This window comes from Nicotiana tomentosiformis, chromosome 4, assembly GCF_000390325.3.
Source record: "Nicotiana tomentosiformis chromosome 4, ASM39032v3, whole genome shotgun sequence".
Lineage (NCBI taxonomy): Eukaryota > Viridiplantae > Streptophyta > Magnoliopsida > Solanales > Solanaceae > Nicotiana > Nicotiana tomentosiformis.
The window spans coordinates 62,024,131-62,044,139 of record NC_090815.1 but is presented as its reverse complement, the minus strand read 5'-3'; the positions used below and the strand labels follow the sequence as shown (position 1 = coordinate 62,044,139).

The window sequence follows — 20,009 nt, the reverse complement described above, 5'->3', positions numbered from 1 at the left end:
TTGGAGGGGATTTTCATCAAATTGATTGGGTTAAGTGTTCTATACCGGTCGTGGTTATATTTCATGAATTCATTTTCCTTTTTGGCATTTGATTGATGATATCAAAGTAAAATTTGGGGATTTTTGTCTAACATTTCCTAAAGTGAGTTTTTGAGTTTTGAACATCGATTCGAAGTCGTATTTGAGTGAAACTAGTATGATTGGACTCGTAATTGAACGGGTTATCAGATTTTGTGAGTTTCGTCAGATTTCGAGGTGCGGGCTCAGGTTTGACTTTTTGGTTGACTTTAGGCTTTTGATTAAAGATTCCACCTTTATCGATTTGGTTTGTTTTCTTTAGCATTATTTGATGTTCTTGAGCTGCTTTTTGCTTGTTTCTAGCCGTTTGTAGGTCGGTACGCTTGGGATGGCATTTCTAGAGTATTGTTTGGCTTGCTCGGTATTGGATTCGACTTGTTCGAGGTAAGTAACTCTTCTAAACTTGGTACTGAGGGTATGAATTATTTAACATATGAGTTATATGCTTGGTGTTGAGGTGACGCACATGCTAGGTGAGGGGCGTGTGGGCATGCACCGTGTGAAATATGCTTCGGTTGATTCTGTGGTACTGTGTGGTTACCTAATCTTGTTTCTATCCATGAAATTTCTACGTGCTAGAGTAATTGAGTTGTGATCCATGTTCGAAATCATGTTTAGGCTATATGCTTATACTGTTGGGACCCACTGAGGTCATTTCTGCTATTGAGTTGTTTGCTTAAATTGTAATTACATACTTAGTCATATTTATTTATTTGCATATCATATCTCAGTCTCTGTTATCATTTATTATTACATCATGTATCATTGTTTGGGCTGATTGACATGAGATTTGTGAGACCGAGAAACTAAAAAGATTGATGACTGAGTGAGGACTAGGGCCTAATTGTGAGTGATATTTATGGGATCGGACTGCATGCCCCAGCATGCCATGTTGGTTTATATTAGCGCTTGGGCAGGATCCGTGATAATAACATGATAGGGGATTCAAGAATTTACTAAAGAAAAACAAGAAAATCAAGAAACGTGCGGAAGATAAAATAAAATAGGGAAACGAAAAAGAAGATAGAAACTAAAGATAGATTGAATTCAAGAAAGAGTTTCTTGAATTCAAGAAGTCTATTCTTGAAGTTGAATCTTAGCAACAATAATTAGCTAACGAAGAACTAATCGCCTTTGGTAGAGAATTAAAAACAAGAGATAGATTGTGAAACCCGACCGTTTAGAATAACAAGAACAACAATAAGCCTAAACTTATCACCTTTCTTAAATACCTAGAAGTGATCTAAGATTTCGCAAAGGATTTAATCTTACCACCTTTAGTTGATTCTTGAAGGTTGAAGAATAAATCCAAGAGTAGCCACACACAAGAGTGCAAGAAAAATCTCACAATTTTTGTTGATATTGTCTACCATCATCCCCCCTAAAAACAAAGAAGACACCCTTTATATAGAGAGGGAGTCACGAAATTCTACAACAAAAACAAAGAAAGAAAGTCCTAACTCTTTGGACAAAAAGTCCAACTACCTTAGGATAGGATCTTGAAAGTCCAAAACCAATCTTGGAAATCTTAGAAATCTTGGAAAAGAAAGAAAGTCCTAACTTCTTTGGACAAAAAGTCCAAGTACCTTAGGATAGGATCTTGAAAGTCCAAAACTAATCTTGGATAGAATCTTAGAAATCTTGAAGGAAATTTGCAAGCTACTTGGCACCAACTTGCAATCAATTTCTAGTACGACTATTGTACCCTTCTTTGACATCAAGTAAGTCCTTTTTATATTATAAAATTGTGACTTCATGTAAGACTAATTGGGCTGCAAGTTTGGACACATTTTAGGTGCCAAAATGGTCCAAAAGTGGACTGATTAGGACCTTCTTCAAAGTATGTCTCTTGGGATCCAATACTCCCCTTCTTGGACATAAATTTGGGCCATAAAAAAATTGTAACACCTAGCCAATTCACATCCTTAATCCTTGAGCCCTTCCTCCCAATTAACAACTTTATTATTTGCACTTGAAGTCTAATGACCTTGTGTTGTAACTCTTTGGCTTGACATCTTGTTAAAAACCCTCTTTGAGATTCCAAAGCTTCATCTTTGTCTTTGAATAGATTTGAGCTTCCTAGGATGCTATCATTCCCCTCTTCTTGAATAAAATTCGTCCTCGTATTTCGACCTTGCAAGAAAAAAAAACACGCACTAGTAAATGGCATCCACTAATCTGAAAAAATAGTAGGAATAAAACAAGATAGTGACCATGTGTCCATTTAACCCAATTAATCCTAATAGGTGTAAATACTCCCTTATAAATCATATGGACATCATCATCCCAATAAAATTTATGCCTACCTAGATTAATACAATAAAAACCTCTCTTAGATGCACTATGCAATGGAACTTGTAATTCGATCTAGTCGGTAAGGTAGTCCATAGGTATACATGAAAAATAAATTATAAAAGATTGACCACACATCCATTTAATATAAGTATCTCTACCATATGTATCAAAGAAGACACTTTTATGATATAGCCAATTATCTACAATTACAAATCTCATGGATTCTTTTACATGAAAGAGTATTTGATCACAAGCATCACAACAAACTTGCATATCCTCTTTACTAGTAGCAAACACTTTTACAAACTCATAATGAACATGACTTGAAGAATGACTCCCCATCACACAACAAAAATCACATTCTAGCAATTTATCACATGAAAACTCATTAGACACTTTAATAAGAGAAGAGGAAATATTTAACTCATTCGCAAGCCCCTTCTCATAAATTTCATGTCTCTTTGCACCAAGTTAGAATACATAATCATCTATGTCATACTGATTTTCAAAAGACAGTAAATTACTCTTGCTCTTGAACTTAGATATTACAGTTACTGACTTGATATGCATCAAAATATCATCATCCACAAAAATTATAAAGTCACCAACATAATAAATAAGAGTATAGTTCATTACCTCCAAAAATACCTTAGGTGTTCTAGAAAGGTCAAGAATTCGAATAAACCAATTATACATACAATACTTGGACTTATTTACCAATGGAACATCATCACCTTGTATTCTTTTATTCAATGTCTCCAACTTAGCAATGCTTTTAGGCAACTCCATATCATAAACTTGTAAATAAGAATCAAAATAGTCAAAAGGTTCAATAACAAAGAATTTAACCAAGATTTTATCTTCCACCATCCAACAAGCATTTATTTCGCCAAAATCATGTTGGAATCCAATTGGATTCTTTTCCACCATCTCTTGCGCCTCACCTCCCCTTTGAAAAGGTCTTTCAACATGTGGCTGCACAAAAACACAAGAACTAATACAAGAAAGAGTTAATGGGCTAGGAAGTAAAGAAAACTTTTTCTTGCTTACAATCTCTTTGGCTTTTATCACAAGACTAAATTTCTCCTCACCCTTAGCCTCTTTTCTCTCACTAAAGTTTTTTTCTTTTTCTTCACTCAAACCCTCTTGTAAGTCTCTCTACATCACAAACTTTTGTTATCTCATTGCCTTCTCTCATTTCTTTTTTCTTAAGATCACTCTTTACCTCACTTGACATCCCACTCTTTTCACTCAAGACAACCTCTCCTCTTTCCTCTCTTGGAATGTCAACATGCACTTCCTTACTACTCTCATTCTTTTCTCTCTCATATTTTCCCATATTCCCTTTAACAATCTTTTCATCTTCACAAATTTTTGAGGGAGTCAAAGGCCCAAGAATGAGTTTCTTCCCATTAACCTCAAAAGAGTATCTATTTTTTTTCATACTATATGAAGCACTTCTATAGACATACCATGGCCTTCCCAATAAGATATGAAAACTATTCATGGGAATGATATCACACCAAATCACATCCTCATACCTTCTAATAGAGAATTGCAATGACACTCTTTTATCTACCTTTACTCCTTTCAACATGTAGGGTTCAATATGTTCAACACAAGGCAAGTTCAATTTCTCAACCATAAAAGTGCTAATTAAGTTATAGCCAAATGCTTTGTCAATTCTAAGGGCATAAATTGCAGACATCACTTTAGCTCTTGTTTGAAAAATAACTTTACCATTGTCTTCCTTCCATTCGGTACGCTGTAAGTCTGACTTTTCAAGTTGTTGAGTGATAGCTCTCCTCCATCCACTGTAACTACATGTTTGAGACATCTTGACATAGATTAAAGGAAATATGTATCTCTCAAATTTGGCGTTTTCCCTATAATGCTCTCACCTCTCTTTCCTTTTTCACTCAAAGAAACTCTTGATCGTTAATCTTTAGATTTATCAATAAATCTTACTAGTCACAACCTTAGGAAAAAGAAAGTGAAGGAACAAATCTAGGAAGAATAGGAATTGGTTATTAAGAAAAAAAAGGAAAGAATTTAAGAAACCTAAAACCCATAAGAATAAAGAAAGAAGTTACCTTAATCTTCAAGAACTAGGATCCCTCATTCTTGTTTCTTTCTAGACATGGAAACCAAATTATACTTGAATCTGAAAATAATAATGAGCAATAACACTTTTTTGGGCTGATTTTCATTTTTTTTGTTTTTTTTTATCTTTGTTTTTTTTGCTCAAGAACCACCCAAGATTATCAAGATTAAAATCTTGATTAGCCTATGCTCTGATAATAATTTGATAACAACACAATTGGGGATTCAAAAATTTACTAAAGAAAAACAAGAAAAATATAACGACTCGGCTGGTCGTTTCGAGAGTTGTAGCTCAGTTTCCCCATTTATTGCTCCATTTATGCTTTATAGTTGTTATATGACTTATCGAATTAACTGGTTTGGGTCCGGAGAGATTTCAGAAAGAATTGAGACACTTAATCTCATAATGGAAAGCTTAAGTCGGAAAAAGTCGATCGGATGTTGACATATGTGTAAAAGACCTCAGATTTGAATTTTGATGGTTCCGTTAGCTCCGTTAGGTGATTTTGGACTTAGGAGTGCATCCGGATTTTGATTTGGAAATTCGTAGTAGAATTAGGCTTGAAATGGCGAAAGTTGAAATTTTGGAATGTTTGACCGGGAGTGGACTTTTTGATATTGGGATCGGATCGAAAGTTGGAGTAGGTTTGTGGTGTCATTTGGAACTTGTGTGCAAAATTTGAGGTCAATCAGACGCGATTTGATAGGTTTCGGCATCGTTTGTAGAATTTGGAAATTTCAAAGTTCATTAGGCTTGAATTGGGGTGCGATTCGTATTTTTGATGTTGTTCATGGTGATTTGAAGGCTCGACTAAGTTCGTATCGTATTTTAGGATGTGTTGGTATGTTTGGTTGAGGTCCCGGGAGACTCGAGTTAATTTCAGGTGGTTAACAGACTTGGAGGTTAAGTTGAGACGTTGCTGAAGTTTGGAAGGCTGCTGGTGTAATCGCACTTGCGGATGGGGAACCGTAGGTGCCAGTTCGCAGATGCGGAAGAGGGCAGCGCAGATGTGGAGTTTGAGGTGAGGCAGCAGATGGTCGCAGGTGTGATGGTTTTCCCGCACCAGCGTGATCGCAGATGCGGCAGAAGGACAACAGAAGCGGATTTGGCTTGTGTAGCTGGGCTCCACAGAAGCAGAGATTTATCTCATAGAAGCGAGTCCACAGGAGCGGAATTTTTGGCGCAGGTGCGGAGTTAGCCGCAGAAGCTGGCTCTGAGGCGCACCTGCGAGACCGCAGAAGCAGCTAAGTTGCCGCAGGTGCAGAAAGCCTAGGCAGAAACTATATAAGCGAGGGTTCCGAGATTTTCACCATTTCTAACGTTTTGAGATCGGATTATTGAGGTTTTTGAGAGGATTTTCAAGGGGATTCTTGAGGTAAGTTCCTTGTGTTCATCTTTCTTTCATAATTATGTTTCCCCACTGAATTTCCACCTAGTTGGTGTGTTTTTGAGGTGTAATTTGGGGGTTTGAGGCTAGGGATTTGGAGAGTTGATTTTGAGAATTTGAATGACTAATTGGTGTCGAATTTTAATGAATTTGGTATGATTAGACTCGTGAGTGAATTGGAATTCAGATTTTGTGAGTTTTGTTGGATTCTGAGACGTGTGCCGGGAACGGGGGGAGGCGGTTTTGAACCAATTTCGGATTTTGAGTTATAACTTAGTAATTTCCTGTAGAAGTGCTTCCTTTAGCCTGTATTGATTGTATTGTACTGTTTGTGGCTAGATTAGGGTCATTTGGAGGACGATTTGCGTGGCAACGTATTGGAGTAGGGATTTGCTCGGATTGAGGTAAGTAACACTTCTAAACTTGGTTCTGAGGGTTCGAAACCCTGAATTTCTGTGTTATGTGATTGTTGTTGAGGTGACGCACACGCCAAGTGACGGGCGTGCGGGCGTGCACCGTGAGAATTGTGACCTGGTTGATTCCATGGTATTTTATAGTGGTTCCACCTTGTTGATATCTGGGTTTTCATCATGTGATAAAGTAATTGAGCTGTCACTCATGCTAGATATCATGTTTAGGCTTTATGCCGGTACTGTTGGGGCCCATAGTGGTCGTTTCTTGCTGTTGTCTTACTGATTTCATTTATATTTCGTACTCAGTCATATTCATTCATTTCATATCATATCTCAGTCTCTGGTGTTATTTATTGATACATCATATCATTGTTTTCGGGCTAGTATCATGACATTGTGAGCCTGTGAGAGAGAGAGAGACTGGAGAGATTGATGACTGAGTGAGGCCGAGAGCCTGAATATGAGTGACATTTATGGGATCGGGCTGCACGCCGCAACGGTTAGACTGATTTATGATAGCGCTTGGGCTGAAGGAGCCCCTCCGGAGTCTGCACACACCCCTAGCGAGTGTGGTTGATATTATTGAAGGATGGATCTTCCCTGGACATGGGCCTTGTCCGAAGTATTATATACCTGGAGATGGATCTACTCCACGGTCTGGATTGGCCCTACTCGGTACTGGGTGACTGATGGTTAGTGATGTATATATTCCGGGATGGATCTTCCCTGGGTCGTATGGGCCTTATATAGTACCGAGTGATTGAGCATTTCAGAGTGTGAGCACATGAGGTTGTCAGCATGGTGCGTCACATACAGCATGTGCATTGGCATTATAGAAGTAGAGGAGCTATATTCTTCATATCATTCAGATTTGATCCATTTTACTGTTTTGAGATATCTATCGAACTTGAAAGAATGTCTACGTTTCTACACTGTTATTTTATATATTGAACTGTGCCGGTTGAGTTCGTCACTACTTTCAGTCCACAGTTTGGATTTGTTACTTATTAAGTTGGTTGTACTCACGCTACACCCTGCACCTCGTGTGCAGATTCAGGTGCTTCCGATTACAGCGGCTGCTGAGTGAGGGATCGAGATCTCGAAGGCTATCGAAGTAGCTGCATGGCGTTCGCACTCCTTGACTCTCCTTCATTATCTTTATTTGTATTTCAGTTCTTATTCCTCAGACATTGTAGTAAGTTGTATACTGGTATAGATGCTCATGCACTCGGTGACACCCCGATTTTGGGAGAGATTTGTATTGCGTTATGGTTTTATTTCGGTTTTAAATGGTTTTTTCTTAAATATTAACTGCTTTCATTTTATTTTCAAAGTTTTTACTTGGTTGAACTGGTTGAGTAGTTAGCTTGCCTAGTTCTACGATAGGCACCATCACGACGGTTGGTTTTGGGTCATGACAAGTTGGTATCAGAGCCTAGGTTCCATAGGTCTCACGAGTCATGAGCAGGTTTAGTAGAGTCTTGCAGATCGGTACGGAGAAGTCTGTACTTATCTTCGAGAGGCTGCCAGTCTCTCCCACCAGGTTCAGGGCATGGCAAAAGGCACCTAGTGCCTCACCTATCCTTGCGTACCAACTTGCGACTAAGGGACTCTGAACATATAATGTCATACTTTTGCCATGGGACACATTGCAAGACAGTTGTGAATGATGACTAAACATCAATATAAAGTTGGGCCGACAAGGACGTCATAAATATACGGCTGGCAAACCAACAAAATATACATAAACGGCCTACAATCCCAACATACTGCACTAACTGATAGGATATGTCTACAAGCCTCTACTGATGGATATACTGTGATTGGAACAGGGCCCCGGCCTACTCATAACATATATACATATATATACAAGATGTGCATAAAGCTCTAGACCCGGCAACTCCGAAGGGTATGGAGCTTACCTATCAATCTGAAGTCGGGCAACACCTAATAGGGAGGTCTACCCGTCTGTCTGTCTGAACCTGCATGCATGAAATGCAGCGCCCCCAGAAAAGGGACGTCAGTACGAAATAATATACCGAGAATGTAAGGCAATATACTAAAAGCAGAAACTAAACTAATAATATAATAACTGAAAATAACTGGGAGTCAAAGATAATCTGAAGATATGCTTACTTGCTGATACTGAATCAACTCTCTCAATATAATAAGTAAAATAGTTGTCCGGCCCTATAAGGCTCGGTATATATACAACTGCTCTACTGTAGTAGGCTCACTCATAGGCGCTCGGCCATACTAGGCTCTGTATCTCGGCCAACTAGGCTCGCTCATAGGCGCTCGACCACAGTAGGCTCGGTATATAACTTACCATCTGATCAGAGGTTGCCCAATAGGGGCCTGCCCATCGATTAATAGAGATAATATAACTAAACATTTTTACAAAAAAATTCCAAGGACTAGTAGTAAAGTCATGAGCCACTAAGGACAAGTGAATTGAAATAATTACAACATCTATTTGAAATATAAATGACCAGAATCCGAATCTTATGCTACCAAGGACAAGTGATAGCCATAACTGGATCGTAGGTACATCTTCAATGTCAGCCCTCGTCGTACACAACAGCATCAACACAAAGATCTACATGTAAGGTGTAGAAGTGTAGTATGAGTACAACCGACCCCATGTACTCAATAATTATCCTAACTAATGTCGGTGAGATAAAAGAAGCAAGAACTATAGATGATACTCACTAACACCTGTGCATTACAATATTACAACAAGTATAGTACATGTATATGATCAAATCAAGAACAATCTCAGATAAAATAATTTTTTATGTTCACAATTCTTGGTTTTAAAGTGTTATTATTAGTCAACAATCTAGTATATAAGGAATACAGTGCGGTATCATGACCCTCATTTGCTTGTCCTTAGGGATACAGTGCGGCACGCTGGTGCCAAGCAGGATACGGTTGGAGATGATGGAGTTTTGAGGATGCAGGGTCGTATTTGTTTGCCTAATGTAGATGGACTTTGTGAGTTGATTCTTGAGGAGGCCCACAGTTCCCGGTATTCTATTCATCCAGGTGCCGCCAAAATGTATCAAGATTTGCGGCAACATTATTGGTAGAGGAGAATGAAGTAGGACATAGTTGCTTATGTAGCTCGGTGTTTAAATTGTCAACAAGTAAAGTGTGAGCATCAGAGACCAGGTGGGTTGCTTCAGAAGTTAGAGATTCCTGAGAGGAAGTGGGACTGTATCACTATGGATTTTGTTGTTGGACTTCCATGGACTCAGAGGAAGTTCGATGCGGTAAGGGTTATTGCGGACAGGCTGACCAAGTCAGCGCATTTCATTTCTATGGCAGTTAACTATTCGTCAGAGCGGTTGGCTGAGATTTACATCCACAAGATCGTCCGTTTTCACGGTGTGCCCATGTCTATCATTTAGGATTGAGATACGCAGTTCACCTTGCACTTCTGGAGGGAAGTGCAACGTGAGTTGGGCACGCAGGTTGAGTTGAGCACAACATTTCATCCTCAGACTGACGGACAGTCCGAGCGCACTATTAAAATATTGGAGGATATGCTTCGTGCTTGCATTATAGATTTCGAGGGTTCTTGGTATCAGTTCTTGCCACTTGCGGAGTTTGCCTACAATAACAACTACCAGTCGAGCATTCAGATGGCTCCCTATGAGGCATTATATTGGAGGAGGTGCCGATCACCAGTTGGATGGTTCGAGCCGGGAGAGGCTCGGTTGTTGGGCACAGATACGATGCCTTGGATAAGGTCAAGATTATTCAGGATCGACTTCGCACAGCTCAGTCTAGGAAGAAGAGTTATGCCGACTGTCGAGTTCGTGATGTTGCATTCATGGTCGGAGAGAGAGTATTGCTTCGGTTTTCACCCATGAAAGGTGTGATGAGGTTCAGAAAGTAGGGCAAGTTGAGCCCTAGGTACATCGGACCCTTTGAGATTCTGGAGAGAGTGGGTGAGGTGGCTTACAGGCTCGCATTGTCACCTAGTTTATCTGCAGTCCATCCAGTGTTCCATGTGTCTATGCTTCAAAAGTATCACGGAGATCCTTCCCATGTGTTAGACTTCAGCTCAGTCCAATTGGACAAGGATTTGACTTATGAGAAGGCACCGGTAGCTATTCTAGCCCGGTATGTTCAACAATTGAGATCTAAGAGTTATCCTTCAGTTCGAGTGCACTGGAGAGGTCAGCCTGTCGAGGCAACTACTTGGGAGTCCGAGTCGGGCATGCGGATTAGATATCCACACCTTTTCACCAGCCCAGGTACTTTTTATGTCCGTTCGAGGACGAACGATAGTTTTAGAGGTGGAGAATGTGATGACCCTGTTACAACCCATATTCACATATATTAGATCACGCCGTAAGTTAGTCGATGTAAATCCGAAAAGATATTATCTTTGAGATAATAAGAAGTTAATCCTATTGGTCTTAAACGATACAAGGGTGTATAAGAGTGGTTAACAAGTATTAGAAGTTAAACGAATCAAGTATATTGTAACCCATATTTTCGGATAAAACTAGAGCTGCTTAATATTCCCAATAGGTCATGTTTTAAGGTATTTGAATCATATAATATCCATATCATAAGTCTTGAAGTCAAACGAGTTATGAAACAAAAGTCGACAAAAGTTGTCGCAACTTACGTTCACAATTTTACTTAAACTTTAGGTCAAATGTTACTAAGATTTTATCCCAATTTACTTGGAATTATGGGGTGATATACCCAAGAAATTGAATATATATGAGTCTAGTTTCTAATATATTAAACCGTTCATCGATACGATCTCGAAGTAGAGAGATATTTGTGTTTTTGCGAGACTGCGCCAAGCAGTTCTCTATGGGGTCCATATAGGCGGTTAAGACATATGGATATATATAAGATGCCTCAACCCAGTTTTAAGTCATTATTATTCAGTATATTCAGACCTTATAACCCTAAAAACACTCTCTCAAGGTTCTCTCATGATCCAAGACCAAAACAAGGGCAAACAACACAAATAAAGTGTCCGGAATCCCGTGGCACTAGTAAGTTTCTTATTCTTCTTGTTGTTGCTGATTTTGGTGTTGTTCCAGCTAATGTGAGAGATTGTTTTAAGTGGTTTATGTTCTGTAAAATACTCCCTTAAGTTTGTAATATCAACCCTAGGTGATTTCAAGTCTTCGAAAGTGATTCTAGTACCGAAAAACCCTAATTGATTGCTAATTTCGCTTTCTTGTTCTTGTGGCAGCATTGGAGGGATATTTTGTGGTCAATTAAGGTAAAATTGGAGCTGTTCTTTCTGTTTCAAGTTAAGTAACCTCTCACCCTACATGTATTTAAGATTATCCATGTTACGTCTAAGTCGTTGAAGCTAGAACTTGTGAGATATATATCGAAAGGCTTGTTAGTAATGTTGTTGGTTGGCGGACTGTTTAGGAGGCTCAATATGATTATTATTGATGTTGTTTGGTCTGTTTGGTAATTGTTTTAACTTTTGGGAAGTCATATAAATAGGGGAGGTGCTGTCCGTTTTATCGTAAAATAGGTTGCGGTCGATACATAATAGTTACGACGCTTAAACGATAACGATAGTGTCATTTCTCTTATTGTAAACTAAGGAGTCGTGATATTTGCATAGCTTGAGGTTGGGCAGTATATACAAGGTATGTGAGGCTATCCCTTACCTTCTTTTGCACGACTCTGATTGTACATAATATAACGAATGAGCTTCCAAAGATACTCCACTTTTAGAAGTTAGTAGTACTCATATTGTTTCCCTTCTTATGGAACGATTGATGTTGGTGTTACTTCTCTTATGCTACACCCCATGTTTTCGTACGTTAAAGTTTCGTCGTAAGTTAATCAACATAAGTTCGGGAATGAGATTATTGTGAGATTATAAGCCTTATACTATTTCAAACAAGTGATGAGCAAATTCGTGAAGGTGAGAGGGTAAGCAAATCGGAAAAAAATTAATTTTCGTCGAAGTTTGTCATGTTGGGATAAAATACGGCCCGAGCTAAAATACCCGATATTTATGGTCTAGTGCCATACAAGGTACCATATGACCATGGTAGTAAGGTGCATAAAGTGTGTTAAAAGTGAGTAGTATTTTAAGTAATTTGACATAATCATTAATTATGTAAATTATTGGATAATGGGGGAATTAACTAGTTAATCAAGTGATTAGTGGATAATTAATCCAAATATTTGGATAACAATTACATCTAAAAATATGGCAGCACATCAATGCAAATTAGTGACTCTTAAATCATAATGCAAGGTGGCTAAATTGTATGAATTTTGATGGCAAAGTCTTCAAAGTGGGGCCAACTAAAAATTTAATATACCATTCCTAGTCCAAGATTCACTTTCTAATTCTAATCTCTTAGAAACATTACTATCCAAAATCACAAAAGAATTTCAACCAAGCACATAAGAAACATTGTCCAAATCACTTTCGCCCAAGATTTTCTTGGATGAAAACGTTATCCAAGAAACGTTACCTAGAGTTTCTTATCCAAATCACATAAGAAACGTCATTTTGGGGATGGAAAGGTTTCGGCCAAAATCTTCTTTGAGCAACGTGCTTGCGTTGAGATTTTCATACGACTTGTTCCATATTTTGTCGCAATTAACGTGTGTTAGAGGAATTATTGAGAGAATCGGCTCAGGTATGTTAAGGCTATCCTTTATTTCTTTTGGCATGATCCATACGACACAAACGAAACGAGAAAATGCACAATTTCCGTACATGACTCTATTCATAGAAATATTAGAGATGCTTAAGTTCTTGATTCCACATGTGTCATATTATTTTATCAACTGTTCATGGGTCTCAAAAATACGTAAGTTGGTAAAGTTTATTTCATGATATTAATCAGAGATATAATGGTCTTATGACGTACTAAGAGATTTTATTAACGTATTTCATATGCATTTCATGGACCTTGATAGATGGAATCGAGAGACAAACTTACACTATCATCCCCATGATCTTAGCCGAGATTTACCATGCTCTAGATCGGTACAAGCAGGGATTCAGACACTTTGAGGGTTGTAATCTATTGCTATTAGTCTGGCTGTGGGAAAACTTTCAGAGAGGAGGTTACCGTCAACAGCTTATGCGAAGGCTACTAAATGACTACATAACCAACTATCACCCAAAGAAAATGACGTTTATTCAAGACAGGTTTGCAAAGACAGGAAATGCTGTAAGTTGGGTGCATTTCTTCAACAATCTGGCAGACGAGCAGGTGCATTTGATGTTTGAATGGTTTCCTAGTAGTGAGTTCATCATCATATCGAAGGGGACTACTCACTTAGTGTTGATCGGGCTACGAGGTATATACCCTTACACTCCTATAAGGGTAATGAGACAAGCTGGAAGAAAACAAGTCCAACCTCGGGTTTCCAATATGGTCTAGTACAATGCAGATTTCAAGGGAGATGTCATTCCGTTCAAGTTCGAAGTGCAACACATGTGGAACCAAAAGATAATGTTGTGGAAGGAGAAACTATTGAGCCAGACATGTATCACACCGGTCATATGTACTACTATCTATCATGGTTGGAAGACGATATAGTGGGGGACATCAAGCCAGGAGTCAATCTGAAGGATAGGATCATAGATGATGTAGCTGAGGCACATGATAAGTGCAAGAGGCTACACAAAAGGGTGTTCGAGTCCGAAGCTAAATATCTGGAGCAGCGCAAAGTGAACATGGAGGCGATAAGGGAATGGAAGGAGATAGCCACTAAGTCAACAAAAAGATTGGAATACTTGGAATATAGACTGATGGAGCTAGAAGGGAAGATGATAAAGAGACTCTTGGATTGTCAAGGCATGGACGATGATGAAGGGGGAAATCTAGCAAAAGCTTATTTACTATTGGATATGCGCGATCTGGGAAACATGATTGATGGGGTCAAAAGAGACAAGCATGGAGAAGGTCCTTCAGGGACCTAGTAAATTAGGAGATGATGTTCTTTACTGCTTTCTAGCTTAGATTAGATTTCGATGTAATAAGGCTAAATGCCATTAGTGACTTTATTATTATTGTCGATTATATGAGAGTTTGTTTTGGCTCATTTTCGCATTAATGAAATAAAGCAAATATTGGCACCTATTTTATCCAAGTCTATGTGTCGCTTAGGCCTATTTCAGGCACAATGAGGTCCCCAAATTAGGACGTAAATTATTGCATGACTTTGTAAAATATGTTTAAATATTATGAACACTCTTTTATTTAACCATACTGACTTGATTTATCTTTTGCTATTTCTTTCTTTTTGATTACTCCCGTTTCTAAAGGTTGGTTCGTGTATATTGGCGTCACCAGCATACCACACCAGATCCATAGGTCCTACACCTCCCCCTCCACCTAGCGACCCGAAAAGCAAAACCAAGGGCAAAGGGAAAATGGATGAACTAAGCGGTATTGGGAAAGACAATGTTGCTGTGGTGGAAAACGTTGAAACTTCAGATGGCAGAAGTACTCCGGGGCAGAATGAGTTGGTCTTACGTTTGGAGAAGAAAATCCTGGAATTACAGGGCGAGCTTGAGCAGGTCCAAAATCTGGCAAACCTCTCCATTACCCTCAATGTTCCCGACATCAACCAGCAAAACCCGACTACCCAGAACCAAACACCACCATAAAACGCACAAAATCAGAATCCACCACCCATAGTTCCGAACCCTCCCGCACAACACTAGTATCATAATCCCGCACCTCCCTAAAACCTTAACCCGCTACCAGTGCCAACCCCCCAACAACACCAACATCATCCAACTCAATACTCGTAAACCACCACTTATCACACACCCCAAAATGCACCACAACCTACTCCAAATCCCCAAAACTCAACCAACGACCACCCGTATATCCAAGTTCTAGGAACTTATCAAAGCAATCCGATATATGTGAAAACCATACCCTATACCCCGTAGCAAACTCTATGCATACCCGAACCAATTGAGAAGGACTTCCTTATTAGAAACATGGCAGAGGAACTCAAGAAACTCATAGGGAGAGTCCAGAGTGTTGAAGATCTAAACTATGAAGACTTGTGTATTCAACCGGATGTGAATTGCTGAAGGGTTACAAACCTCCCATGTTTTAAATGTTCGATGGTACTGGTGATCCAAAGGTGCATTTGAGAACTTACTGCGACAAGCTTATAGGGGTGGGTAAGAATGAACAAATCCGCATGAAACTATTCATGCGAAGCCTTACAGGAGACGCTTTGTCTTGGTATATCAGTCAAAACCCAATGAAGTGGGTTAATTAGGTGAATATGGCATCAGATTTCATGGATAGATTCAGGTTCAACACGTAAAATACGCCAGACATTTTCTACATTCACAACCTCAAGAAGAAGCCGACAGAAACCTTCCGCGAGTATGCTACTCGTTGGAGATCAGAGGCCACAAAGGTAAGGCCAGCACTTGAAGAAGGACAAATGAACAAGTTCTTTGTTAGGGCTCAATATCCGCAATATTACAAAAGGTTGATGGTCATTGAAAATCACAAGTTCTCCGACATCATCAAATTAGGGGAAAGAATACAAGAAGGAGTCAAGCGCGGAATGGTAACTAATTTTGAGGCACTGCAAGCCACGAATAAAGCCTTGCAATCCGGGGGTATTTCAAAGAAGAAATAAGTGGGTGCCATGATGGTAGCCCAGGGCCCTAAGTCTCCCCTCACATACCAAACACCTCCACCCACATATCAACCCTCACCACCAAAATACCAATACCCTACCACCACCTACTATACCTACAACACTCAACCTGCATATTATCATTCACCTCCACCCGCCCGCCAAAACTACCCAGAGCCACGTCGAAATTTCGACTGCATATCACCTTGATAATACACCCCAACTACTGAACCTATAGCCTAACTGTATGAGAGATTGAAGGCCGCCGGCTATGTCACCCCCATTCCTGCTATTGTTGTGGAAAATCCCTCCTAATGGATCAACCCCAACAAAACATGTGCTTATTATTTAGGCATGAAGGGTCATACCATTGAGGAGTGTCGCACGTTGAAAGACAAGATTCAGACGCTGATCGACACTAAGGTTATACAAGCAAAGAAAGTTACACCAAATGTTTGCAACAACCCTCTCCCGGATCACATAGGTGAGGGAGTGAACGTGATAGAAACTGATGAGGAGTGGGATCATGAAGGGTCCACTGGACTCATTCATAAGGGAGACACTCCTAAAACATCTCCGGTCACCCTCACGCCAGTTGTGGTACAAACCCAGGCGCCATTTGAAGTTGAGGTACCTAAATCCTTTGGAATCGGATATGAATATACATGGAAAGAATATTAGGATTGGACACTGCCATGGCATGCCCCTTATTATCTGCTGGAATAACCTGTACCACCGCTGCACCAGATATTCCATCAAGCCGACATGATGTGCGGAACCGAAGAAGATGAGGTTTTGGCCAGTACGAGGAAGGTGTTTCTAGATAAAGAAGACATGGACTGCAGTGCAATTGTTGGGGTGGAGGAAGAGGAAGACTTTACCATTCAGACAATGGAAGAGGGAGTTGTTCTAAAAAATTGGATCGCTGCACCGTCCTGGGCTCGCCAAGTTCTTGGGTAGCCTGGAAAATTAGCATGAATTATTTTCAAATAGTTTTGAGCATTTAAGATATTTTCAGTATTTTGTTTTGAAATAATTATTCGAGCCATCGAGTCGTACTTGTTGACATTTTAAAGCTTTAATGCATTACTATTTTTCATATTTATTATTATCTTTCTACATTCTTTTCAGCATAATTATTACATATCCCGATGAACCTACGACTGTGACATGTAATGAGACAACGCAACATAAGGATAGTGCTTCAGAAGATCTAGAGGATGATATACTACCTGAGGAAATTGTCAAAGAAGTAGACGATTTTGAAAACAACCGAAGTCTAATTTGGAAGAAACTGAGTCCGTTAACTTAGGGGATTCTGAAACAGTCAAGGAAACTCGTATAAGCATTCATCTATCACTATCAGAGAAAGAACAGTATATCAGGTTCCTAAAGGAGTATGAGGACATCTTTACATAATCCTATAATGATATGACTGGCTTGAGCACATCCATCATAGCTCACAAGCTACCCATCAATCCCATGTGTCCACCGGTAAAGCAGAAGCTCAGAAAGTTCAAGCCAGATATGAGTTTGAAGATAAAAGAGGAGGTCACCAAGCAAATCAAAGCCAGGGCTCTCCAAGTGGTCGAATACCCAACCTAGTTAGCCAACATTGTGCCAGTTCCAAAGAAAGATGGGAAAGTTAGAGTATGTTTCGATTACTGAGATCTGAATAAAGCAAGTCCTAAGGATAATTTCCCCCTGCCCAGCATACACATACTGATTGACAACTGCGCTAAGCATGAACTCCAATTCTTTGTGGATTGCTTCGCAGGATACCACTAGATTTGGATGGATGAACAAGATGCCGAGAAGACCTCCTTTATCACACCATGGGGAATATATTGTTACAAAATGATGCCATTTGGTTTGAAGAATGCTTGGGCCACCTACATGAGGGCCATGATGACTATCTTCCACGATATGATACATAAGGAAATAGAGGTGTACGTAGATGATGTTATCATCAAATCTAAAAGGAGTCCAGATCACATAGCAGACTTGAAGAAATTTTTCGATCGGCTTCGAAAATACAACTTGAAGTTGAACCCTACAAAATGTGCCTTCGGAGTCCCTGCTGGAAAATTGTTAGGTTTCATCGTCAGTCACTGAGGTATAAGTTAGACCCGTCAAAAATCAAAGCTTTCCAGGACTTGCCACCGCCAAAGAATAAGAAAGATGTAATAATTTTTCTAGGGCGCCTCAATTATATCAGCCGTTTTATAGCACAATCAATAGTGATATGTGAGACAATCTTCAGAATGCTGAGGAAAGATGCTGCAACAAGTTGGACTGAAGAATGCCAGAAAGCCTACGATAAAATCAAGGAGTATTTATCTATACCGCTCGTGTTGGTCCCACCAGAACCAGGAAGACCTCTACTGCTTTATCTGTCTGTGTTGGAAGGAGCCTTTGGTTGTGTTCTAGGACAACATGATGAAACAGGAAGGAAGGAGCAGGCGATATATTATCTGAGAAAGAAGTTCACACCTTACGATGCCCGATACTCTTTATAGGAATGCACCTGTTGTGCTTTGACATAGATAGGCCAGAAGTTGAGACATTATTTCAGTGCATACACTACATATCTCATATCAAGGATGGATCCGCTAAAGTACATCTTTCAGAAACCCATGCCTATGAGTAAGTTAGCAAAGTGGCAGATATTGCTGAGTGAGTTCGACATCATCTATGTAACTCAGAAGGCAGTCAAAGGGCAAGCATTGGCTGATTACTTAGTATAAAATCCCGTAGACGGAGAATACGAACCATTGAAGACGTATTTTCCCGACGAGGACGTATCAATTGTAGGAGAATATATCACCGAGGTATACGATGGTTGGAGGATGTTCTTTGACGGAGAAGCAAACTTCAAAGGAGTGGGTATCAGAGCTGTCTTAGTACCAGAAACCTGTCAACACTATCCGGTATCCGCAAAACTTAATTTCCCATGCACCAATAATATGGTGGAATATGAGGCCTGCATCCTGGGACTCAGGTTGGCCATCGACATGAACGCTCAGGAGTTGCTGTAATCGGAGATTCAGATCTATTGGTGCACCAAATTCTAGGAGAATGGGCTACGAAGAACACCAAAATATTGTCATGCTTGTACTGTGTACAAGAGCTGATCAAGAGATTCAAGAACATAGAGTTCAAGCATGTTTCAAGGATTCAGAATGAGTTTACAGATGTATTAGCCACTTTATCTTCCATGATACAATACCCAGACAAGAATTTCATCGATTCTATCCCAATAGGAATTCATAAGCAGCCAACTTATTATGCTCATGTTGAAGAAGAAATTGACGGAAATCTGTGGTTCCACGACATTATGGAATACTTAAAAAAGGGAGAATATCAAGAGCACGCTACACAGAGTTAGAAGCACACGCTTCAAAGATTGGCCAACCATTTCTTTCGAAGTGGAGGAATTCTGTATAGAAGGACTCATGATTTGGGATTGTTGCGATGCGTTGATGCTAAGGAGGCGTCTAGATTGCTTGAGGAAATACATGCCAGAACTTGCAGACTGTCATGCCCAAACCTCGGGGAGCGCGACCGGCGCTCAACCGAGTGGACCCGGTCGAGCAAGCCTATTAAACCTTTCCTACCCGATTCATTCATAATCCAAAAAAAGGATCACATCACCATTTGTAAAATAGGAGAGAGGTCAGTTATATAAATATATAAACGTTACTGGTCCATTTATCATTATATACATTATACCATAGTTGAGTTTCCAAAATACAACTCGATCCAACGACCATCCCAACATACATACATGACCCACATAAACATCTACGGAGCCTCTAAGAGTACAAAAGCGCAACATGACAATGCCGGCAACAAGGCCTCAGCTATACCTCAAAATATTAAAACTTATACAAAGAGGGACTACATGACCCCTGGGAGAAATAGGGCTCACCAAGACTTCTGTGGGGAGAGAAAGAGAGCACCACCTATCCGTGATCGGCACTATCTGCGATGGAACCACCTACATCCATTCAAAGATGTAGCGCCCCCGGCAAAATGGATGTTAGTACTGTCGAATAGTACTAGTATGTAAGGCAAACACCAGTCT

The 20,009-nt window shown here is 39.7% G+C and overlaps 1 protein-coding gene across 1 annotated transcript; it reads left to right on the top strand.

The window, feature by feature from the left end:
* Positions 1-18,760: 18,760 nt before the first annotated feature.
* Positions 18,761-19,310, top strand: LOC138909789 (uncharacterized). Its single transcript, XM_070201004.1, has 2 exons — positions 18,761-18,808; positions 18,924-19,310. Exons 1-2 carry the CDS (start codon positions 18,761-18,763, stop codon positions 19,308-19,310), a joined length of 435 nt encoding a protein of 144 aa, XP_070057105.1.
* Positions 19,311-20,009: the final 699 nt, after the last annotated feature.

What these genes read in the sequence shown, in the direction of transcription:
- LOC138909789 (XM_070201004.1), top strand. Translation starts at nt 18,761, where the DNA reads ATGGTTGGAGGATGTTCTTTGACGGAGAAGCAAACTTCAAAGGAGTGG. An exon ending in AGCAAACTTCAAAGGAGTGG is followed by an intron (nt 18,809 to 18,923) that starts GTATCAGAGCTG and finishes CCTGGGACTCAG; the next exon opens with GTTGGCCATCGACATGAACG.